The sequence below is a fragment of the Tinamus guttatus genome, unplaced genomic scaffold (assembly GCF_059628265.1).
Source record: "Tinamus guttatus ecotype Peru unplaced genomic scaffold, ASM5962826v1 Tinamus_guttatus_pri_ptg000048l, whole genome shotgun sequence".
In the NCBI taxonomy this organism is placed as follows: domain Eukaryota; kingdom Metazoa; phylum Chordata; class Aves; order Tinamiformes; family Tinamidae; genus Tinamus; species Tinamus guttatus.
This window is the reverse complement of record NW_028288582.1, coordinates 14,236,569-14,262,307: the sequence shown is the minus strand read 5'-3', so window position 1 is coordinate 14,262,307 and position 25,739 is coordinate 14,236,569. Positions and strand designations below refer to the sequence as shown.

Below are 25,739 nucleotides of genomic sequence, written 5' to 3'. Positions count from 1 at the left end.
GGCAGTATGTGCATGTAATTAAATAAAACTTCAGTGCAAAGATAATAGAGAGGCCACATCCCAATTCCACATATATTGAGACACAAATAAAAAGAAAAATAATCACCAGTTATTGCATGCTATTCGGCTTGTAATGGTTTTCCACATTACACAGGCCAGGCAGATGTATATACAAACTTGAACTGGGTCAAGAATGAGGAAAAAAACTCAAGTGAATGTGTGAATGCTGATTCACACCTGTAAAACTTAGAAAGTGTCTTGGTGAAATGAAACACACAAACTGCACATGCTACTGCCTGAGCAGGTCTAACTTGCAGATCAACTATGCAAACAGCATGTGACTCAGGAGGACACTACTCAGCTGAAATATGTAGGGAATATCTGTACTGTGAGGAATTCTGAATTACTTCATTTAGAAATACTTGCCCCGATCATGAGACTATTTGCTTTTCTCATTTTTCTTACCATAGTCATATTTATGATGAGTAATCCATATGCCAAGAAAATAACCCTATTCAGGGGAATTTTACGTGGGGTCAAATAAATTAACTTTTAGCTGAACTGATAGCCTGTTCTTATATTGGCTATAGGCCAGAACTATGGTTGCTGTCCTCAGAATACTGACCAATAAAATGCCCCACGGTTCCAAGTCGTGAAGTTTTCCCCCATTTAGGTAAGAGCAACAGAGGCAACTCCTCCTATTCCTGAACAATTCACATCGAAAAACAAAGCCTCAACTCTCTCATCTGTTACATTTCCCATTCTCAGCCTTGACAACACCCATTTCCTGCCCAATTCCCTGTCTGGAAGTTGCATTTATTGGAGTTCTCTAATTTTCCATTGTTATCCCTCTCTGTATTTTCATTAAGGGAAATGCATCAACTTAGTAGAAATACCAATATGCTTCTCTAAAACTCACATTTTTCTCCTTTTCAAGTTCAACAAACTGGTATTCCTGAAATCCATTTTATTACTGCTGCTTTCTGTAACCCCAGTTTGTATCCTAACTTGCTGCTTTTCTTCAGTTTTCCCTTTCTGACTAATATTTTGCCCCATCAGCTCTTCCTTACCTGCTTTGTCCCGACTACCAACTCTAAGAAATAGTTAGAAGAAAGAGGCAAAAGGGGTCCACGAAGACATGGTGATCTCTGATGCAGACAACTCAATAAGATGCCAATTGTCTCGATACCTATATTGTGCTTCTGATTCTCTTGTTTGCCTTGGGCCAGCAGTCTCATGACATGCAGAGCTAGAAACATCTGAAAAAAAAAAAAAAAGTGGTATGCCTGTTTCTTTCGCTCACCCTGGTGAGGAATCATCCACTTGTGCTAAAATAATCAATACCAGATAGTCCAGAAATTACTTGTGAAAGATTTATTCCCAGGAAGCTTAAAAAGGGAGCAAGTCATGGGGGAAAATACTGTAATTTACTCACCAGTCATACACCACAGTGAATTTATGGTCTTTTGTGGAACAAAAAGACAGGATACCTCTGGATTCTGTATGTGATTTTTAAAGCTATTTTCCTTTCAACAAATGCACTTTATTTATTACTTCCATTTTTTTACTCAGGGTCTGTTTTTTGTGCTAGAAAAATCAGCATACTATGTGCCTATTGAAGACTGAATTTTCAGATGTTTGCAGGACTAACTTTCACCTATAAGAAGCTATGAAATGCCGAGTTAAATTCTACTGGATAAGATTATTATAGTATTTTCCTAGAAAAAAATGGGCAGATTTCCTAGGCATAAGGGAGTTCTCAACTTGAAGCAGTAAGCTACAGTTTTAATTTACAAAGAACTTACTTACCCTTTCAGATAAGATCCCCTTTTTCTGGAACACTATGTTTTTATGAGTTTAAGTAAATCCATTTATCAGTTGATTAATTAAATGTAATTTGTATTTTATTCTTCAAATAATACAACTTATTCAAAATCTTAACAGTGAATTGTGTCACTTGGCAGTGAAAATGGAATGTTTTAATTACTCTGCAGCTAGCTGTATCACATTGTAACACCAATACATTTTAAGCAGGGTCATGCAGACAGTTCAGATAATTAGCAGTCTAGGCTATTTCTGTATTATGCTTGGTAAATATTAGGATCTGTGGTGCAGAAAGAGATTAATAGGGCTATTAACAGCACCGCCTTTTACCCAATGCCAGTATGCATTCAAGACCCTATAGTTCTATGTTGGGCTTGCTATAACATTGCTCCCTGCCAAACCGGCCCTGCTGTATGAAGCAGAGCTAGGACACTGGTGTGGTTCATAAAGGGTGGGATTCAAATAAGGTTTCTTTTCACCCATATCATTATTGGCCCTGTATTTTCGTCCCCTCCAAACGATACCTTGGGCCTAGGTGAAGACCAGTCCATGCACCAACTTCTTTCTTCCTAACAAAGAACTTCACCTTTTTCTGGGCAGCTGTGAAGAAAACACGTTATTTCAGGGCTTCTGGGCAGTCCAACATGGGGTGAGAAAACTATGAGGCCATAGGAATTATAACTTCTAGGATAGCTGTAATATCACATAAAGAGCTCTTTTGATATTTTGCATAATTCTACAGTATATTTTAAAAGTTTAAATCAAGTTTAATAAAGTTTTGTACTTAAAAAAAAAGAATATTAAGCTAAGCTGGTAGTTAAGCTTAAGTTACTCATTTATACTCTGCAGGCAACTGCTTACAAAAACCTGAAATGTAGAAAGAGATAATAAAATAGGAAAATTAAAATATCCCAACCCATTTCCTGGCCTTAAGGTCAGACCTCCAAGCAAGTAAACGGCGGCTACCTAACACCTGCGGAGCAAAACAGGCGGCTGAAAGGGCCTTTGGGAGCGCTGCCTGCCCCGCGTGGCCGCCCCACGGCTCCCAACGGCCGCTAACGGCTCCAGCGGCCCCGCGAGCTCTGGGGAGAGGGGCCGCGGCTGCCCGGCAGGGGGCGCTGCTGGGGGAGGCCCGCCCTCGGCGGCGGCGCGGCCTGCAGCGGGAGCGGAGCCGGGCGCGGGGCGCGGAGCACGGCGCGGCCATGGAGATCGGCACCGAGATCAGCCGCAAGATCCGGGTGAGGGAGCAGCGGCCGCTCGCTGCCGCTGGGCCCCGCGCGGCTGCGGCGGAGCGGACGAGACTCCCCCGGCGCCCCCCAGGCCGAGACCCCTGCCCGCTGCGTTCCCGCGGGGCGGCCGGGCCGGGTCGCCGTTACCAGGCGGCCTTCGGGGCTGGCCGGCAGCGGGGCGGGAAAGCGGCGGCGGGGCCCTTGGAGGCCGAGGCGCGCGGGGTGGCCCTGAATTGCCCTCCGTGCCCCGGCGCGGCCTCCCCTCGGCGGCGCCCTCCGAACAGGCGCGTAGGCCTCGGCCAAGCGACCGCGGCTTGTCCCTTGCGCCGCCGCGGCCCGGGGGCCCCCCGAGATGGGAAGCTGGGGCCTGCAGGGCGCCGGGCACGCAGCCCCTCTCTGGGGCGGCACCTCTCTGAGGCGGCCTGCACATCGCTGAAAACGGTGAAGGAGAAAAACACGCTCTGTTGAACCAAACCTGTCACGGCCTTAACAAGAAAACCTGCCAAATGCCCTTGCCACAGTTCTGCAGTTAGGGGTGCTTTGTTACTGCGTGCTTAAATGCTGTTTTATTATCTTTTTAGGGTGCTATAAAAGGAAAGCTGCAGGAGCTGGGGGCTTATGTAGGTAAGTTTTCTCACTTAGCAGTCATTTTTAGATTCATTATACGGACAGGAAACCACTAGCCAGTTGATGCCATTCCTTAGATTGTCATTATTATTAGTTGCACTACTGCATGAAAAAACCTTATGCCTGTGATGAATTTTCTGAAGTGCTGGGCTACTACGAAAGAGAAAAGATTTTTTTCTTCACAAAATATGGATAGTTCACGTGAAGGAGGAAAACAGTATGTGGGCACTGATGAAATAAAGTGTTAAAGGGATATAGCTAAGGAAGTTCACAGACTTCTCTTTCAAGAAGAAATGGTGGCAAGGGAATTGAAGGAAAAAAAAAAAAACAGTGAAGTCGCTCAGTGCCTCTCAATATTACTACTATTCCGGGTTTCAGCCTCTCAGTCCTTGATTTTTTTCAATGCTTTTGTTTTTTTCAGTATTTCTGAAAATACTTTGTTATCTCTAATACCAAGGTGCTAGTAAAAAGAATACTTATAATCTGTGATTCCAGCTGTGGCTACTTCCTCTCCTGTGCTTTAATTTTTTTGGTGTTTCCTGTGTTTAGAATGCAGCTCCCAACATCATTGTACAATATCTATGTTTTCCTCCCAGTTTCTGAACTTCTTTAAATGTAATATTCTTTATCTCCAAATATAATTTTCCTTGACCTCTCTCTTTTACTATTCACTATTTCCAAATTTTTGTCGTCTTTCTTCTTTTTCTTGACTTAAGTATTCGGAGCAACTTTCCATTTAATGTATTGCAAGTACCTAGCAGTAGCAGCTAGTTCATTCCCTTAAATATGTTGCCCAAACCCTTAACTTGTTGATGCTGGACTATCAGCAGCTGTATGTCCGATCCTATTGGAAGACATAGCCAGTGTTAGCAGGCGTATAATGGCAGGAGGTTTTTCACTGTGTATGAAATTGTACTTGTTTTGTAGTTTTCTTCTATATTGTTCTTTGGGAGGGTGGTTATTTTCTTGCATTTGCTTTGCATTTGCCTTCTGTTTGTGCTTTTGTGAAGTTGACTGTCTTTTATTCAGCAGTCAGAGCTGAAACTTGTATTGATCCTCAGAAAAAATGGAAGACTTGGTGGTATCTTTATCCAAGACTCTTGTTTGATGGGAGGAAAAAAAAAATTGCTTGTTTGAGGTTTTGTTTGGTATATCTCTTATTATACTTTAAAGCAACATATTTTAGTGAGCTTTTCAAAAGTAATGTAGAGGCCTGTTTCTCTTTCTATTAGATGAAGAGCTCCCTGATTATATTATGGTTATGGTGGCCAATAAGAAGAGCCAGGAGCAGATGACAGAGGACCTTTCCCTTTTCCTTGGAAACAATACTGTCAGATTTACTGTATGGTATGTTTGTGAGCTACTTGTCACACTTCTTGCCAATAATCAGGACTGATTTCTATAAATTAAACTTGAGAATTTAGTAAGTTACTGATCTTTTCATTGTTATTTACATTAATCAAAGCTTTCTATTATGCAGCACTAATGAATAAATTACTTTTAGTCTGTCAGTAGTTAAGCCACTGCAGCGGTAATTAAGTGACAAAGGATTGGAGGGCTTATATTTTCCTCCTAGGTCCAATGGTGTGAAATGCTGAGGTAACCGAGGGCCAAAAAATTCAAAAACCTTTTGTGCAAAGCCCACTGTGAGTGCAAGAATTGACTGTAGTTGGATGTAAAGTACTTCTTTAAACTTCTTTGCTTTCTTGCTAATAGTGCTTCAGACTGCTCTTGTACATAGGAATTATTATATTGGGACAGATGACCAGTGAATCTAATAGTGTATATCCGTCTTTGACAAGACTTAGCACCAGATGCTTAAATATTCCCACCTCTCAGGCAGTTTATTTATCAACACCACCCAGCTCTACAAAGCAAAACTAGAACTTCGGAATTACTGTGAGAAAGAAAAATTAGCAAAACATGAATTATTTTCTAAGCCTCTGACAGCAGTGGATTAATTTATGTTGTGCTGCATAAGAGATATAGCTACTACAGCATTTCTCAGGCATTTTCTAACACTTGAATTTGGCTTATAGTATTAAGATAATAGGTTAATAAAGTCTAGGTTTTAAAGTATTTGAACAGAGTATTCAAATGGATATTAGATCACTCCAGCATTTTCCTGTCATTCGCAGTTGTATATTTTTCCAAGTTAACCTTATTTTTGAGTTTTTCACATAAGACAGTTTTAAGGAATGTTATTTTCATGTGCATAGATTAGACAATATATTACATTTTTTCCTGCTTTTTCAGTTTGCCTCCTTTGCAGTTTACTGCTTGGATATGTTCTCTTCCAACAAGTCTTCTACATGGTTAGTGAGGTTCCCCTTAGTTATAAGGAGCTTTTGTGCGATTAAGTATCAGAAGAGAAACATTTTAGGAGTTGAATAAATATTAAAATGTAAAAGTTTGAAAAAAGTGAAAACTAATTCTAAATACTATGATTCACTATGTTAACTGTTTAAACTGATGTTTTTCCTGTGACATTGTTACTTGCATCGGCATAATTTGAGTCTGCTTTCAAAGTTTGATTTTTTTTTTTTTTTTTTTTAGCGTTTGTCAAAATATAAGAAGGGAGAATGCAATTAACCCTCTTCTCCTTTCTTTTTCTTTTAAGTACTCTGGCCTTTATGTTCTTTGTTCCTTTGGCCTGCCTAATCAAATATGTTGACATTCACTATATCAATAATGCATGAAGTTGTCTTTCTGCCCATGGTTTTGGAAAAGCAATGGGACAAATTTAACAAGTTGTTGAAGTTACTCTACTACTAGGATTTCAAATGAATCCTGATGCACACTTAAAAATAATAGGAAGAAAATGATTTCATGGCTTTGTAGTTGAAGCTAAAATTTTATTGGAAAAAAAAATAAAACTAGAGAAGAATTTCATCAGGAAATGGACATTAAGGGTTTGTTTGTTTGCACTTAGAAATGGATATCAGTTATATGTAACAGGTATATCCCTTGCTTGTTTTGATGGTATCTTTTTTAAAATTCCCCAGATAAGAGTCTTTTAATCTCTCAATTCAGTATTCTCATCTGTCAGTAAATATAAGTTGAATTTCAGACTGCTTTATGAGACAATGAAATGGGTATTAGTTAAAAGGATGATGAAAAGGAAGACTAGATGTTGTATTCAGTAAGCTGTAAGAGGAGAGGTGAAAAAAAAACTACATAGAAAATTATGTTAAATGTTACACCTACAATTTGTAGATTTTTAAAGTGATGTGTTGTAGCCTTTTGATTTTTTTTCAAGAATCGTATTGCTTCAGCTTGATGCATTTAGTGCAGACAAACAATAGATTTACTACTTCTCAAAATGTTATCTGCTTGCCAGCATGTCCCAGAGATTTTTTTCTGTGTTCAGAGTTTATTATTCCTGAGTATGTTATGTGCCATGAATTGTAAAATTGTTATGCTTGGATTTAGAATTAACTATTTTCTGTAAAACTAAAGGCTTTATATATGAAGTAAAATTCACATCTATACTTCAGGCTTCTAATTGAGGTTTTGAAATCACTCCTTTTGGAGACACTTAAGTCACTTCATTGAGTGTAGGACTGGGATGTAGCACTTAACATTTGCTTTAGTGTTCTAAACCAGGTAGATGCCAAAAACAGGTCATGCGGTGGATACCTTACCCGCACATGGACGGTTGGCTCATGAGAGATGAGACACTTAAACCACTCATTTTTTAGTTCAGTCGTATGTCATAGAATCATAGAAACATTATGATTGGAAAAGACCTTTAAGATCATCAGGTCCAACTGTAAACCCATCACCACCCTGCCTGCTAAACCATGTCCCTAAGTACCAATGTCAATGATTGAAAGTCAAGTCTTAGATAAAGAAGACTCTTATTATATACGGAAAAAATATGATTTATTTCTGGAAGATATTACAGTTCTGTTTTTCCTTTTTCTCTTGTGCATTGTTCGCTCTGCTTCCTTCTTTCAGGCTGCATGGTGTTTTAGATAAGCTGCGATCTGTGACTACTGGTAAGTAAGAAAATGATTTAAGAGTGTAAGTTGAAAATATGCATCACTTCTGTGTAGTCCTGCAGGTCTAGTGAGTTTCAAAAAAGGTCTTAACTGACTTTTGTTCATTTTGAATTTGTATGGTCTTTTTGAGCCACTCTTTAGAAAATTGCTTTGATCTTTATTTCAGAAGCAAAATTATTTTAGAAAGGTTCTTTCTTATGTCTTGAGCTGAAGTAGGTTTCAGCGTGTTGTATTTTTGGGGTGGAGCAATGTCTTATTTGTAGTTGCTTAGTTAACTGTATTGCAAAGCTTTGTTGCTATACTCTGATGTAAAACAAAAGGTACCTGTGTCCACAGAAACAACTAGTGCAAAATCTTCAGAATCTAATATCTTTGAGAGCAACCTTCCTTCCAGCAAAAGCAGCTCATGTGTGAGTGATGAGAAGAGGCGTGAGGATATCCTGCCACCTCTTGCAGTTTCCAGCACTCGGACTGAAAGAAATGACTCCAGAGTTTCGACTAGCTCACAGGAACAGAGAAATACTACGTCACGGTAAGGCTTGTTTAGTGACAGGGATTCGGACCTTGTGATGGGAATAGTTGTTCCGGAAGAGCACAGCTACTTGAAAAGAAAAGTTTTGATGCTTGGAAAGATCAGAATAGTTTTAATTAGTAAAACATTGCTACAATTTGTTGCATAAAACACAAAGTCAGGAATTCCATTGCATGTTTTTAAGCAACAGTTGTGCGTATATTAATTAATCATAAATGAATTAATTAATGAGAATAGAGGTCAAGCATGTTAGGCTTGTATAAACAGTAGTATCTTCATGATTCCTGTGTGCTGGCTTTGTTTAGAGGGGAGCTCTTATTTTCCTGAAGTTTATTTGCAAGTTAGGTAATATTTCACAATCTCTTATTTTATCAGCCAGTCTTGTGAAGATGGTTCTGCATCCCGCTTAACATCTGCCGTGAAGCCTTTAAGGGAATTGTCACCCTCTGAAGCTGTAATCGACATTAAACCCGAACCAGATGATCTAATTGACGAAGATCTGAACTTTGTACAGGAGAATCCTTTGTCACGGAAGAAACCTATTGTAACTGTAACTTACGGCTCTTCTCGTCCTACTGCTGAAATCTACCGGCCACCAGCTAGCAGGAACTCGGACGGCCACGTGCACAGGTTGTCCCAACAGGGCAGCTTACAGGGGGGCCGGCAGTTGGATGGGCAGAGCTGCCGGTCTTTGGACACAGTCCAGATGTGCAACGCGGAAGCATTTGGCAGCTTAGCAGAGAGTTACAGACCCACCTCCAAACTTTGTGCTGATAAAGTAGGCAGTGAGGTTAGTATGATCTAAGTATTGTTGTATTTCATACTTGCTAGACATCAAAATTGATATATACTTCTCAAGTTAGATCTCGGCTCTGGAGAAATCAAAGGATTTCTGTGACTGATACCATTATGTTTGGAATTTTGCCCCTTGAGTAAACTGATCAAAACAGATGCACAGTTTAATGCTTCACAGGTTGCTAGTTCGTCGTTAGTTGCCATCTATATCTTGTCTTTTTTTTGCCAGGAGGCGGGGGACAGAAATCCTGTATATTTGTCTCCCAAGCTTGGTGATTCTGCTTACTAGGACTATTATTATGCTGTGTAAACTCATGGAATTTAAGAACTCGTTGGAATCAAATGCAATCTCAAATGTGATTGCTGACCTACTTACTTTAGAGGCTAGAATAATCCAGGCAGGTTGATAGTCCCATCTAATAGTTTTAAGACTATTCATATCGATCAGTTCAGAGCCTTTGTGAAAAGGATGATTGTTATGGCCGCTAATATGATAATGATAGAGAAGTTTTATATGCCTTCTGTTCTGAGTGGATTCTGTCTTTGCTGTAACTTTACGTAATTTTGTACAAAGAATAGTGGTTTAATTGAGAAACTTAGAATGTTTTACCAAGATGTATGTTGATAACTTTTTAAATGAGGAAATGAGGGTGTGAGAATGAGAATATAGTGATTTGTATAAGGCTGTACATAAATGACTGTCATTTGACGGTCGTTTTCTCTCCGTCATATGTTAGAAAAGGGTCTTGTGGTAATTTTCTTTTATTACTATTTTATTAACAGACAATTTTTAATAGACAAGTTCTTGTGGCCTTTTTTTATTGATATTAGTGGAATTGATTTGTTTGCTTGTTTTACCATATATGCTTCCTGTATCAGTGTAGTGCACAACTACCCTTAAGGATACTTATCCCTCCCTCTTGGATACATAGTATCCTGTAGTTGTTCAGCTCTAATGTCCAAATACTGTATTGAGCTCCTGTGTGGTTCAGTGTTGAATGATGGTTCCCAAAGAGAGAATGTATCAAGGTAGATTCCTTCTCCTGTGCTTCCAGGCAGTTCAACATCTGCATTTGCCACTACCATTTTTTTGAAGGATAGTGGTGGTTGCCTGTATGAAAACAGGGGTATGGCACTCTCTTAAGCTGGACCAGTCTGACTTTCCATAGCCAAATCATTTGAAGTCTGTCAGCTTTCCAGATATTAATTCTTGAATCTAAAGCTAGAGGTGCTACAGCGAAGAGAGAAAAATGAAGTTACTCTAGAACTGTTACTTTTGTTTCTGTGCACAGTGCAGTACTGTTCAGGCACTTTGAACTTCTCCACCTTCTGGCTTTAAGTAGAACTGCAGTATTTTAGTTGTGGCTTATTGTGTGTCTTGCGTTAAATGGATTGTTTTGGTTGCTCTGTTAATTGTAGGAAGAAAACTCCAGGAAGAGAAGGTTGCCCGTCGTAAGCTCAGTAGTCAAAGTGAAAAAGTTCTGTAATGATGGGGAAGAGGAGGAGGAAGAGGAAGACTACAGTTTGCGAATAGGAAGCATCTCCAGCAGTGTGTCGGTACCTGCAAAGCCAGAAAGAAGGTACTTAAAGCCTGTGTGATTTTGTCTGATTTCCGGAATGAATTTAAGGAACAAAAACTTTGAATGTGAGAGCTGGTAAAAATTGCTTGCAATTCCTGAAAAATTAAGGGGAAAAAAGGCAGTAAGCCTTTTACTACTTTTTTTTTTCTTTTCTTTTTTTTTTTTTTGTACTTTGTCTCACACCTCTGCATGTGAGATATCTGCTTATACCACTTTTTTTCTCTAATTTTATAATCTGATTTTAGTATTGTGCATATGTAGCAATTGACTATGAAATTTTCGATTTTCTGGGAAAAGTCCACTGACCAAAGAATGTTAAACTTGAAGTGCCTCAGCCCACATACTTAATTTAGTGTCATAACTTTGATAGCATTTTGATTACTTTGCTTTTACTCTAGGAATAGTCTCCAAACCAATTGTGTCTGATCAGATAAAGCAGACAAAGCTGATTCTCTTTCCTGCACTTGCCTTTTAGTGTCATTGCAGTTTCTATTACTGTAATATAAACCAAGAAATTAGTGGAAAACTTAGGATTTAGCTTTTTTTTTTTTTTAATAAGACTTGCTTCTTTATGTTACTGTATTCCTTAAGACTATATTAACTTTACAAAGGATGTGAATTTTTTTTCCTGACTTCTGTCAGTCAAGGTTCGTTCATGATTTATATCTGTGTGTTTCAGTAATAAGAGAAAGAACATTTAAACTAGAGAAGAGGCAATTCTTCTGATCTCCTGTGCTAGCTCAGCACAGAGAATATCAAATCATTAGATTTGTTTGAAGCTAATACATTTTGTTGAATTTATTTTCAGCCCTACAGCATGTCTGTCTGACTTAAACTTCTTAGTTGTTGATGTTCAGAGAGAAACAGGAGGCTTTCTATATAACTAGTTTTGTGTGTGTATGTGTGTTATGTATATGTGCATAATATAAATCCGTCTATCTAAAGAGAGTCAGTTTTCAGGCAGATCTTGCTTCCTGGGGCAGCCATGTGGTTGCTAGTGCAGATGCAGGGGTGGCATCAGGAATGTATGGGCAGAGGTGGGTGCAGCAGCAAGGCACCGTTTTGCCTTTCGGGTGCAGCGTGGTTTTTATAGCAGCTTAATCTACCAGGTGAAACATGCTTCTGGACTTCCATTTTTGAGAGCATTTGGATTAAAAGGCTGAAAATGTACGTAGAGTGAATTCTTAGGTGCTGAGTTTATCAGTGTTGTGCTTATCTCTGTTTAACGTGTCAAAGTATCCATGTTTAACGTGGATGCAATGGCTGTTGCAATTCATGTGCAACTAATTGTTTTTCCATCTCCCTTAGACCTTCACTACCACCTTCCAAACAGGCCAATAAAAATTTAATACTGAAAGCAATCTCTGAAGCACAAGAATCAGTTACAAAAACAACCAATTACTCTACAGGTAACTAGCATTGTCTTTATTTGTGCTAGGCTGTTTCCAAGCCCTGTTTTATAAATCTGAGCTAAATGTAGTGCCAAGAGAGAAAACAAAGTAGAATAGTGAATGTCAGCAATATACTTAATGGCTTTTGCATGTCCTGTGTACATTTTAAAACCTGCAATAGATTACAAAAGCATAAACCAGGGAGGAAATGTCTTTAAAGCATACTAATTAAAGTGACAGGTCCCTGAAGTATATAGAGAAAATGGCAGCGCCAGGAATTTTCCAAAGTGTTAATAGTTGTCTTTGTAAGAGTGGCCAATATTAGGGAGGTTGTTTGAGCTTCTCTTCCCCTTTCTGCACTCCCTTCCTTCCTTCCTGGGAGGGAGAAAAAAGGCCAAACAGCAAGGAAGCAAAGAGGTAATGAAGGTGCAAAATACCAAGCAACAAAAAACAGGATAATGATAAAATAACAAGCAACAAATAGAGAATATAGGTTGAATATCATTATTTTGCTAAAACCAGTGACCTTGTAACTGTAGTTTTATAAATTGAGTTGCAGCTCATACTGCAACTGAAAAGTTTCTTAATTCAGTTTTCTTAGCTAATAAAGACTTTCCCTGAAGAAGGGCAGTTCCAGCTGTGATTCTGAGCTTTCATATAGTTGGATATTAACAAATCTAGTGTTGTCAGCATGGAATGTTGCAAATTGCTGGGGAAGAGCATTCACTAAATTACCTAGACCATGACTTATCTGCTTTAGTGCCATCTGAAGCAAGAGTGAAAGCAATTCAGAATCTGTCCCACTGTCTCTCAAAAACCTACAGACTGACTGTAACAGAGACATGACTTCCTTCCACGTTAGCATATTTACAAAGTAGTCATGGTGAGTGTCTTCCCTCGGGTGGTTCCTTGTATACAACAAAGTAGCATTGGTGGTGATGAGTAGATCCAAAGGAGAAGGCATGAGAAATGTGATGGAAGATTTCTGTATTGAAAGGCTGTTGTACTGGGAGACATGTCCTTGCATGCTGGAAATTGGGTGTAAAGTGGGCTGGTCGTGAACCAGAAAAATTGTATGAAAGAGGTTGTAAAGATCATTGCCGACCTTAACATTGAAGGAGAAATAATTTAAGAATTGTGAATAATTGTTGAATCGCTTGATTACTTGCAAAATATATTTTGTACAGTAAATGAACTATAAAAAGGACATTATTAAGCTTCTTCATTCATAATGAATAGCACAAGTGCTCCCCAAGCATTAAGAGCTCATCTTCATTCTAGATGGGAAGCAGAATGAAGAGTTTTTGTAAAGAGAAGAAATAGGAGCTATAATGTTCCTGCGTTCTGATTCTGGCTCTACAATGAAAAATGAGATTATGATAGGAAAAGTGGCAATGTGGGGAACCGAGGAGGTCTGAGGGATGCAGGAAGCTCTTTCCTGCTCACACAGCAGTATTGCACAAAGTGGAACATAGCCAGAAAATTTTAAAATAAATGAAAACTGTTGATTTGCGACAGCAGTGATCTTGTATAGTTTAACTTGTGGACATGAAAATGTAGGTACTTCCTCTTTAGGGATAATATTTCATATCTTGTTGATTTTTATTTTTTTTCCTGAACAGAATATGCAAAATATGTAAAACAAAACAAAAAAAAAGAAAGGTCTTGAATGATACATCCAGTACTGAGCTTTATCTTTTAACTCTGTGCTAATGGTCAGGTGTGACAGTGGTTAGCAAGTTAGAAGTGCAGGTGTGGTATTCAGCTAGGGAATGGATATACTGAGCTCTTCACAAGCAGTTTGATGATCTTGGCAAAAAAACAGGCAAAGCTGTTCCTCCTGCTATCCCCAAATTCCATGCTGTTGTCATCAAGCTTTGTATTCAGTTTACAACTCACCTTCGCATAGATTATCTGGCATCGCATGTATTAGAAGCACACCTTGATGATCCATAGTGTTCAGATGTTCAGATGAAAAAGTAGAAAGAAAAGTGATTTTGACATCGCAGAAGAGTCCAGTTTTCACTAAATAAATGCTGCGAGGTATTGGATGAATGAATGCTTTGCTGATGTCAGTCTAATTGTTTTCATGCTGCATTTCAGCTTTTGGAAAAAGACTAAGCTTTGCCTCGCAGGTGGATGTTCTGCGGTGCAGCTCGCGGAGTGCTCTGTACACATCCACGAGTGCACTTTTACACTGTGAACTTTACAGCTAGATAGTAATACCTAGAGTGGTGTTTTGTTTTGAATTATTCAAAGTTATTTTAGGATCATATACAAGTATAATACTGTTGAGTGACTGGGTAGTACTAAAATGATTTACCATTGTTTCTTTAAACAAAGTTCCGCAGAAACAGACTGTTCCAGTTGCACCGAGAACTCGATTTGCCCCAGAAGAATCTCAGTTAGAAGTAATCCATGTGCAAAGCAGACTTCCTGCTCTGAGTTCTCAGCTTCAAGTAGAAGAGCCAAAGGAACAGACAATTGAACGAATTCAAGGTCATTTGATAATGTTCTTTAAAAATTTATCCCTAGGAACATCATTTTACAGCAGGCCGAGCAGCATGTTGTTCACATATGCCTGACTAGAATACCGTATGGACTGACGTGTCACTGGGGTGCACTAGAGGGAAGGAAGGAATGCATTGGATAGCCTGGCTTGAACTTCTAATATCTGAGCTTATCAAGTGTATCTTTGTTAGCTGCTCTCATACTTTTAAGCATCTCATAGAAAAAATGAAAAATCCCCGATAAAAATGCTTTTAATATTTGAGTTGGCATCAAGTTTCATGTGGGAACAAACAGAAAGCCAAGAACCTTTCTGAAACATGAGTATATGGTAAGACGTGTCAATATGATATATGAATAACTCAAATCAGCCACTTGGAGAGCGAAAGGTTGTTTAGCATCCTGGCATATCACTATAAAGAATGATTTTGCATAACAGAGCAATACGCAAATGTATCCATTTATATTGAGGTGGAGTTTCTTTTTCCCATCTGTTGCATGCTTGATGTCTCCTGGGAGAAAATCAGTCCTAAAGCTTCTATGAGAGAGCTAAAATATGGGTGTTTGGAGAAGCATTAGAAGATATTTTCCAACATACTGTTATCACATAAGTAGCTTCAGTGTTTTCACTTACTTTATGTAAGTGAATATTAGGATAACTGTATGAACATCAAGTTTTCTTTCTGCTTGATATAAAACTCTGAGCATACTATTTAGAGACAGCCAAGTATTCTTTTCAGAATGATTATGCTGTAGAGAAACACAGTGTGTTCATTACAAAGTTATACATATATAGCAATAATAAATAACAGTACTAAAGAATTACATACCTATACACATTAAAAAGTGCTTCTGCAAGAATAAACCTGCTTTACTCTCACAAAGTAGTAAGACTGAAGAGTAAAATTTGGCTGCAGTAAGGTCTTGGTTACCTAGGCTTCCTGTCAGTGTCAAGGAGAGGTAAATATTTGCCATTAAAACCAAAGTCTCTTACTTTTCATGTAGCCATAGTTGGAGTTCTGCCATCACAGAACAATTTAACAGTTTATGTGGAATATGTATGAAGAAGCTTTTTCTATCTGATTAAAGATACAGAAAATAGTTATTTTTGGCTCTTTTGAAATCAACCCACAGAAAGCAATATATATGTATATTTTTAAACTGTAACAGTAAGTCAAATATAGAACAGTGCTATTCTGGTTTTCTTACCTAGATTATACGGTGGTCCCTTGTAGTCTAGCTGTTTTCCATGTGTACGTATGTTCTCTGAAGTAGTTAACACGTCTAAAGGTGTTAAAAGAATTTGAACTTTATCCATTTTTGCACCCACAGACCTAGTCTATACTGAGTGATGATTATAGGAAAGACTAAATTCTTTTAATAATTGGGTTTTGCTGTGCCATCCTGCTGGCAAAACTTGTTACAGTTTCTGAAACAAGGAGAAAGGGGTCCTTAATAGCAAGAATTGCTTTTTCTATTAGACATGTGTAAGGGGTGGTGATTTATTTATTTATTTCCAGAAGAGAATTAGAGGAGTATGGTTCAGTTCTTCAATCTGTAGTTTCTTTTAAGATGCAGTAAAATAAGCTCCTAATTCCTGGATTTTTTAGGAGCTGAACAAAAGGAGCTCTCTTCTCGGCTCCAGATTGACCCTGTGATTGAAGATACTTTGCAAGTGACTCAAGGTTAAGTCTCATGATCTTTTATTTTTTATTTTTATTTTTTTTTTTAAAAAAAGCTAGTTCTCAAATTGACTCCTACTAGTTAAAATATAATTTCCTTTTAAATTAATTATACTGATTTTTAGCATTTTTCTATGTGTTTAAGAAATGAAGTGTTACATCAGTAAGTGCTCAAAGCCTGAGAGATTTTGTGTGCATGTGTGTGGATCCCTTTCCATGCTGTTTCAGCACAGGTGATCTAGTAACAAAGTTGCCTGGCTAGGCCTGATAGGGCCGGTGGCTTCTGTTGATGATTTTTTATGGAATAAGAGAGGAAGTAAAACTGTTTACTGTGAGTGACTGATAATAACTGAAAAGAAAGTTAGACCATCAGATGTATGGTCTTTATATTCAGAAATATGCTGAAATTAGAGTGCAATTATGTGATCATTTTTCTCTTATTTTTTCTGTGTAATTTTTCTCCAATTCAGATTACTATGACACAGAATCTGTGGTCCATACGGATACTAGGTCATTTATCCTGAAGAAGCCCAAGTTATCTGAGGAAATAATGCCACAGAATCAGCAGTTGGGAAAGAGGGCCACAGAGGCAATACGAGCACTCTCAGGACGTCTAATACAGACGCGGTAAAAAGATGCTTTGTTATTTATGCTAAAAGTTTAAAGAGCCCCTACTTGCTGTCATAAAAGGAATCTTTTATTAGTGAGAGTGCTTGTCTGTGCTCTAAATGGGATCATCCTGCATTTCCTGTGCTGTGTGAGCCTAGTCAGGGTATGTGACACCACGGAGGATGGGCCGATGTTGAAGAGTGGAGAGGGAGGAGAGAGGCAAGTGCAAAAAGTGAGATTTCCTTCTAACTTGAAAGTAGTTCCCAAGGTGAGCTGTCGTTAGAGCAGGTCTCTGATTTTTAAGAGGACAGAGGAACTGAATAGAAGCATATGTATATTTATACTATTTAGTAGTATAATTCAGCTTTATACCTCTCAGACCTTGAGATATGTTTGCTATGAAATGACCTTTAAGTCACTGCTGAGTGTGGTGAGGCCTGTTTGAGCTCTCCTGGGAGTGTTGCAGGAAAACCAGTGCATTCCCTGGGAAGCTCAGAACCTATGAGCCAGCAAACAGTGTGTGAGACAAGTCAGTTAAGGCTGTTTACCATGGAGTTTGACCAAGGGAATTTTAGAATTCCTATCAGCTGCAAATGATGTTTTGGAGTGTGATTCCTTTAAGTGAGCGACCAGCAGGCTACAATCTTCTTCGTGCTTTTTATGCTGTGATAGCTGCTGCTGCAGAATAGTTTTATCAATGTATATGCACACCTGACCGGTTAGGGCACAAGCTACCTGGGGCGATGCGATGAGGTTGATCAGTGTAGGCTGTTGTGCTTTCTCACTCCAGTGTGGAAATTTGCAGCTTTCACTTTCCTGAGCAAAATGGGAAGCTTCCTGCCATTGGGGAGTACCGAATTTTTGCATCTAAATAAATCTGCTTTTGACTTCTAGCACTTTTTTGTTGTTGTTTTTGTTTATTTGCTTGTTTTTTTATGTTTCATTTCTGTCTATTTTTAGCAGCATTATGCACCATAATTGCTTTTAGCTTGACTTTTTGGTAGAGAAACAAAGTTTATGTAATCACTATTTATCAAAGCGGAGACCTCTGTAGTGTGTTTCAAACGACATTCTGCTCAGGAAGCCCTTCAGGTGAAATGGGTGGGACGGTGGAAAAGTGTTTGGCAACTATCATGGATGTGTCCTCTGCTCTTATACTCCCTGTTTTATCCCCTCTGGCTACCACCAGGCACTGCTCTCTGGTCTAGTTTCAGTCTGGCTGAGCATAAAAGCTCCTACTCCTCAGTGTCTCAAGTGTCTCTTCCCAGCCCTACAAACCTTTATACCCCCTCTTTCATCATGCTCAGTATTTCTGAGGAAATACCTGCTGCTGTGTTCTTAAAAGGTTCATGGTTCTGAGACCAATATTTACATTCCCATTTTTGTCTCAAAACTGTAAATTCATAACAGGTTAATCATTATCCTTTATTAAACTTTGTCTGTAAACGAGCTTTTGGATCTATCTGAGCAGGATGCAACAAACTGAAATAAAGCTGTGAAATCTGCTGTATGCTGTTGTATACTCTACTGCTTAGTGCTTCAGAGAGCCCAAAAGACAAACTGTTAATTGAAGTAAATTATCTGTCTTAATGAAAGATTAGTTTGTGCTGCTGTGTTTGTGCTCCTGGTCACTTTTATTCAGGCCTTTTGAGTCAAAAACTCATTTTTTTTTGTTTGGCAGAGAACAGCTTGCGCAGCCAGAGAAACCTGCTAGTCCCAAGTTCATAGTGACGCTGGATGGTGTGCCTAGTCCTCCAGGATACCTTTCTGATCAGGAAGAGGAAGATATTACTGAAGGATTAAAGCCAATTATCCCAAATATGTGCACAGGCAGAGGATTAAAAGGCCTTCGAGCACAGCAGATGCAAATTGTGACCAGGCAGCTGGAGAGCTCTGATGGTAATTACTATCACCAGCAGGACCCAACAAGAGTGTGGTGGTTGGATGCTGGATATACCACTCTTAACAAATAAGAGATGGGCTTTATTCCTTAAATTAGAAAATTCTTTAAGCAGAAGAATGCCTGAATGAGGCTGAAGATGGAATAAAGCTTCAGCAAGTATCGCTAGTGAGGTTAGGGAGGTATGTCTGGGAATCCTGGAAAGCTTTGAGAAGCCAAATGCAGGTTTGCATAGCTAAGAGAACAGGGAAGGTGTAAGAATATCTGTCCTTATAGTCTGAATTTGGGAAAATGAGATTTTTAAAAAAGTTCAAACCCCAGGTTCTCGTAGCAGTGAAGATACTGGTTTCAGATTGGAATTTTTTTAAAATACTTTCTGAGAGTCTAAGTTCAGATAACTAAGGTAAATCTCTGTTTAAGTAATTAGCCCAGCAGAACAGTGTAACTGAGGCTCTGTTGAAGAACTGTTTTCTTAGTCTTGCTCAATGAAAGTCTGATCCATTTCACTTTCTGTTAGAAACTTAGAAAATGAATTATTTTACTTGTAAACAGTAAATGTTGAATCCTTTATCACTAGGGGCTGCTTTTGTCAAATGTTACGGTTTGTCCCACTTTCTAGTGTTGGAATTTCCTTCAGGTACTATGGTTTTGCGAAAGTTTTACTGAGAAAGACCTTTTTTATTTAAAAAAAAAAAAAAAAAAAAAAAAGCTTGTCAACATTTAGTCCAAATGTTGACATTTAGTCATTTAGACAGAGAAGGAAAAGGAAACATTTTGAATTTCAGTTACGCTGTATATTTAAGGCATATTGCACGTGGCATTGGTAAGGTCTCAGTTTGGGGTTTTCTCTTTTCTCTTTCTGCAGTGGACTTGGAGCAGCTGGGTGTGCTGCACAAGGAGAAGGTGCTCGAGCGCTGCAAGTACTGGCCTGCCTGTAAGCACGGAGACGAGTGCGTGTACCACCACCCCACGCTGCCCTGCAAGTGAGTGGGAGCACAAAGCGTGCACAGATGTACAGAGCAGTCTGTTATTAAATACTAAGGCAGTTTAAATCTGATATGGTTAAGGTAAGAGCTAGGTTATTGCACTGCAGTTTCTTCTATCAAGTGGCAGAATCCAGTCCAGTTGACAGTAAGTGAAATCACAGCTGTGCTCTTGCAGAAGAAAGTTTAGTTTTAACATGCAGGCTGATGTTCTTGTGTTTTGCTTATGGATGTGGGATTGGGAGTCACCTTAAAAGAACAGCACTTCTCTGCTAGATATCACAATTCTTTAAAGCATGTTTTATTACACTAAGATGGTAGTTTTTGTATTTGAAAGCAGAGGCTGACTCTGGATGTCTTTGATTTCTCTTCCACAAGCAGCAACAGATTAGAAACACCTACGGAGATAGGTGTTATGAGATTGGATGGCTTCATTTACTTGAATACATGAATCTTCCTTTAAAATCACACATCTATAAGTACACATAAGTACATACTACTTTCGCTTCAGTAAGTGGACCATATTACATAGGGAATTTCTAGTTGCCTTTAGCAAAGGGCTGAATTCACAGTTCTGCCAGCTGCCCTGCAATGCACACTGAAAGCAAGGCATGTTAGCAAGCCACTTGTTGCAAGCTACCAAACTCTGCTGAGTGTCAAGTAATTCAGTTATTTATTGTATGTAAAGAGTATCCAAAAGGAAAGTGCGTGTAGGGCTAGTCCACTACACCCAAATGCCCTGCAGTGAATGCAGGCAATAAAATATTGCAATATAATGCAATAAAATAATTGCGTGATTTTTTTTTCCTTCCTCAGACTCTTTCCTAACTGCAAATTTGCTGATAAATGCTTGTTCATCCATCCAAATTGTAAATACGATGCAAAATGCACCAAGCCGGAGTGCCCTTACACCCACGCCAGTCGGCGAACCCCGCTTCCAGCTCCAAAGCCAGGTGAGCACCTCTGGCTTTTTTGTTCTTCAAATAAATTTAGGAAGGAATAAATACAGAAGGGAAAATAGTGAATGTGGTGGAAAGAGAAACTAGTATTGTGTGGAAATCCAGTTAATAATCCAGTGTTACTGCAAAAACTCAGAAAAATCTCTGGTTATGTAGGAGTCTGCATGAAGGAAAGCCAAAGGGTTTGGCTTTGGAAAGCAAAGGGTTGCACAGTCCCTTGTTTTAGAAGGATGGAGGAGCTAGCCAATACTGCAAGAGCAGATATACTCAGAATTGTTCCTCAGGTTGGATTCCTGTTGTAGCAAGAATTTAAGACACAAACTGAAAAGATAGGTTGTTTCAGACTTTAAAACTTATGTGAACACTTTTCTGTCATTCGGCTGTACTGGAATTAACTCTCTGGAATGACAAGATGCCTTCCTGGGAGCGAGGTGTCTCAGTGAGCGCAGGTGCTGCGTGTGGGGTCGGGGTTGTGCTCGGAGCCCTTGGGCAGTGCTGAGGCAGAGGTCCTGGGCCTCGCTGCAGTCGCTGCCCTTTGGGCAGTGCTCAGCCCCTCGTCGTGGCAGAGTGCAGCTTTGTTACCCTGCCAGAAGGCACCCTGTGCAACGTGCTCATCTCCTGTATCGCTTCCAGGACCTGTGTGCGTTCCTGGAAATGCTCTGCTTGTGCTTTTTAAGTCCTCTTAGCTTTAGTGTGCTTGCTGCTGTCTGAATCCAAAACTTGAATTTTGCTGCCTACCAAAACTTCTGCTTAATGTGTTGGGTGTGATACAAATTAAACTTGCTAGTGACCTTGATGTGGAGGTGCCGGTGGCAGTAAGGTTCAGCCAACTTTGCATTGCGTTGATGTGGCCAAACTCTTCTTGGTGGTGGCCAGTGACAGGACAAGGGATAACGGGTGCAAGTTGAAACACAGGAAGTTCCACCTCCGTATGAGGAAGAACTTCTTTACTGTGAGGGTGACAGAGCCCTGGAACAGGCTGCCCAGAGAGGTTGTGGAGTCTCCTTCTCTGGAGATCTTCCAAACCCGCCTGGATGCCACCCTGTGCCACGTGCCGTAGGTGTCCCTGGTGGAGCGGGTGGGGTTGGACTGGATAATCCCTAGAGGTCCCTTCTAATCTCAACCATCTGGGATTCTGTGAAGCAGCACATTGGTACCTTCTGTCCTGCAGGGGTAAAGAACTGCTGCTAATGGTCTTGCTTTACGCAGAAGTAGATTCATTCAGGGCACAGTGAAATACTTCCTGTGTCTTTGCAGAGTGTTGAGTTGTTTTAAGACTTAATTCCTTGCAAAAGAACTGAAATTTTAACATTTGCTTCTTTTCTCCTGTCAGCACCATTACCCACACCACCCACACCCTCCGGTAATCCCCTGTGCAAGTTTTTTCCTGCTTGTAAGAAAATGGAATGTCCGTTTTACCACCCAAAAGTAAGAATCATCTCCTCTCTTTCATTCTTTTTCTAGAAAAAAATGCTTAAAATATGTCATTTGAGTCAGGTAATTGTACTGGCATTTCACACTTTTGCTTTCATTTTTCACTTTTTAACTGTGGTTCAAGAACAGATTATGGAAAAGCATTGACTATAAAGAAAGAATGTAGGCAATCATTTTGGCTTTATTTTTATAAAAGTGTTGCAGATGTTGAATGTTTGAGGTTAGCAGTTGCAGTAGACTCTCTTCAGGTAAGTCGGGCACTGAGCCATGTGTTCACAAGGGCAGCTTGATGGTAACATTGCAAATGTTTGATCTGGGATTTTTTTTTTCCTCTCATGGCTGAGAGGAGCAAGAGAGAATTGCATAAAACCGTCAGCTGTCTCCGTGCCATGTAAATGCTGTGTATATAGCTAACTGCAGTGTTTTATCTGTGATGAGTATTCTCCTTCCCTGTTGTGCCCGAATTTGGCTTTGAGCTTCTCTCTCGCACCTCGTCCCTGCTGCTTCTGCTTCCCGGCCCTGGGGCCTGGAGCTGCTGCAGGAGCTGCTGCCTCCTCGGGGCTGCTGCTGGCGCAGCCGAGGTTGCCCCTTCGCCCAGGAGGGCCTAGACATGAGCTGCTGCTGCTGGGGGCTTCACACCATCGTGGTGCCGGCCCTAAGCTACCGTGAGAGTAACTGGGTTGCTCTCAGGTACCCCAGGGTACTTGGTAGAGCACAGCAGTTTGACTTGAGTACTTCTGGTCTGTGTCAGTGCCTGTGTATGTCCCTAGGCCAGCAAGTGTCCTGCATGTTCACACCGGTGCCGTTGGGACACCCCGTGGTCCCAGGGTCCTGCCCGTTCCCAGGTGTGAGCGCTGGGTGCCCTCGCTCTCGTTCGGGTGCTGTGTGTCACACGCTGCACTTGTGTGCACAGAGCGCTGGCGCTGAGCTCTGCCCGCCCGCTCTGCCCCTGGCCTGCGAGTGCAGCCTCGTGCTGGAGCTCTGCAGTCGTAGCCAGTGTTTGGGAACGAGGATACCCTGCTGTCCCTGCGCTGACTCGCTAGCGCTGCGGGCCTGCGATTCAGCTCATAGAGCAGCACAACGGCGGAGGTAGCACGTTCCCAGGGGGCTTGTTCAGGACACTAACGCGGCCAGCTTTGAGAAGCTCTTCTGAAACGCTTTCTTTTTTTAGCACTGCAGGTTTAATACTCAGTGTACAAGACCAGACTGCACTTTTTACCACCCAACTATTGCTGTACCTCCACGCCATGCCTTGAAATGGACTCGAGCTCAGACGAGGTAAAAAAAAATGATTTAAAAATCTTTTTTTTCTTTTTGATTAGGTTTAGAGGCTTGGCCTTAAAAATAGTTGCGTTGCAAATGAAAGTATGTAGCTTCTCCTCACAGGAGAGTGAGCGGTCTGAGCAGTAAGAATGGTGAGAGATGCCTATTAGATGGCAGCTTTCTTTTACAGAGAACTCTGTACTGTTTGTTTTTAGTATCTAAACATTTACAAATATGATGCAATGCTGAAAAAAATAAGTGCTCTGCAGTTAGGTATGGCCAAGTCACTGGGTTCCTGACCTAGGGGAAAAAACAGTTGTCTGGGATTTGAGTAGAGCTAGAAATCCTGCATCAGTTCTTGTGTGTCGCTTTGTTGTGCGTGTGCGCTGTCTGCCCCACCAGGTGCTCAGTGCTTCTCTGAGGGTTGGTAAATCCAGTAATTCTGTAGTGAGGCCAGGAGAGTTTGTGGCAGAAGAGCACCCTGGTCACCTCTCCCTGACTTCCCAAGGAGTGAGCTCAACAAGATATAATGGGAATTAGTCAGTGCTGAACAGTGTGTGTTTTCAAGTGCTGTTTACTTCACCAGCTCTGGTTTCATGTATACTGAAAAGACGGCTCGAAGAGGCACGTGCTGTTAAACTAAGCTGAAAGATTATGTTTAACACCAAAAGTGGCACTTCTGCGTGTGGTTTTTTTCTGATACTACTTTTATTTCTGCAAGCTGGATGCAGCCTGGTAATGCTGCTTTTGCTTGTACTTACTTTGTGACAAGGCCAGCAACTACGTACCAAGAAATGTTCTGTAACATCTCCTATGAAACTCCTCCAGTTGACCTTATCTTCGGGTGTTTGGAAGACTGCAGGGTCAGTAGGAAGTATAGATTTTGAGTGGGGTATTATGTTTAAAATTCAAATTTGCTTTGACATTGACTGAAATTGCGATGTAGGTATCGATGTATAATTAACATAGCTAAAGTGTCCAAGTTAGTCATTGGCCTGTCTTAAAGATACTGTCATCACTTAACCGTTCACTCTAATTCTACCCGAAGGAAGGGCTTTAGTTCCAAAATCATCTTTGCAACAAGGTAGGACTGTTACTTACCTGAACTATTCTTCTCTTCTCCCCAGTGAATAACTGTGATACAGCTTGGGACTGAAAGTTGCCTCCTTTGGACAGTAGTCCAAGGAAGCCAAGGAAGATTAACCACCAGGGAAACAGGACAATAGAGAAATCCACGTGTTTTGAACTTTTAATATGCATTGTTTTCATAAAAATGAAGTTGATTGCCTACTTGAAATGTCTCTAATTTTCCAAGTTTGTAAGTTGGAGCAGTTTTAAATTTTTTTTACATTGTAAGAAGAAAATGCCTGTGTAAGAAAAGTTTTACTTTAAATTCCATTAAAAACTTTGGAAGCATGTTTTGTATTCTATGTGGGTAAGGGCTCTTTGCTTAGCATTAGCTGAAGTAAGTGCATCCTCAGAAGTTCTTAGGCAGATTATTTCTGCATTCAGCTGGTGGTAGGAATAGTTCTTGCTCAGGAGGTGCTTGGTGTCAGGCCCACAGCTGCACTGATGGGCTGACAACCACTGACCCAACTCTTCACCCAGTCGTGACAGTCACTCAACTAGTGGAAGACAAGGACACCATAAGCAAAAACTCTTTACTATATATTTCTTAAACTCCTGAATTAAATACTACTCAACATGAAAATGAGTGGTTTCAGATAGGAACATGGGGGGGTCAGGAATAACAAGAAAAGCACCCCTGATGACTGGGTGCAGCTGTTTGTAGTTACCTCATTCAAGGAAGCAACCCCATAGGTGACCACAGGTGTTTTGAATGTTGCTATAATAATTGAAAGCATTAAGGAGAAACATAAATGCACTTTTTTTTTTATTAAATCTTTTGTATCTGTTGGGGAACTACATTTTCACAAAAATATACAAAAGAATTTCTTTACAAATATTTACAGTAGATATCAGAAACCAATGTTAGCTACATATTTTAAACTTAAGTTTGACAAATATAGTCGAATATAGTTGAATTCTGAAACTTAACACTCCAGGAAAGTATTTTTAAATATTATTTGTGAAATAAAGTACTCAAAGCTCATATTCAAATTTAAAAAAATCTTAATTTATGCAAAAATCTGAACATTTATTTTTTATGTGTGTGTGTACATATATATAGAAATGTATATGTATTAATAACAAACTACAGTATTGTATGTTTACAGGGATTAAATGTTCATGGTGGAAACCAAAATGGAGTTCACATAAACCATGATCCTTATCATCACAGTAATACATTACCATACCTTTAGACTAGTTTAAAATACTTTTTTTTTTTTTTTTGGTTAAAGCACAAGGGATTATCTGACACACTCTGTAATGGAACACGACAGCTCTAAACAGCCAT

The 25,739-nt window shown here is 39.9% G+C and overlaps 1 protein-coding gene across 1 annotated transcript; it reads left to right on the top strand.

The window, feature by feature from the left end:
* Positions 1–2,977: 2,977 nt before the first annotated feature.
* Positions 2,978–24,738, top strand: ZC3H14 (zinc finger CCCH-type containing 14). Its single transcript, XM_088539731.1, has 17 exons — positions 2,978–3,062; positions 3,635–3,677; positions 4,913–5,027; positions 7,641–7,681; positions 8,021–8,216; positions 8,592–9,006; positions 10,431–10,591; positions 11,900–12,000; positions 14,326–14,481; positions 16,101–16,175; positions 16,643–16,799; positions 18,463–18,680; positions 19,547–19,664; positions 20,481–20,617; positions 21,957–22,051; positions 23,229–23,335; positions 24,448–24,738. Exons 1-17 carry the CDS (start codon positions 3,027–3,029, stop codon positions 24,452–24,454), a joined length of 2,178 nt encoding a protein of 725 aa, XP_088395857.1. The 5' UTR covers positions 2,978–3,026; the 3' UTR covers positions 24,455–24,738.
* The last annotated feature ends 1,001 nt before the right edge of the window (positions 24,739–25,739 follow it).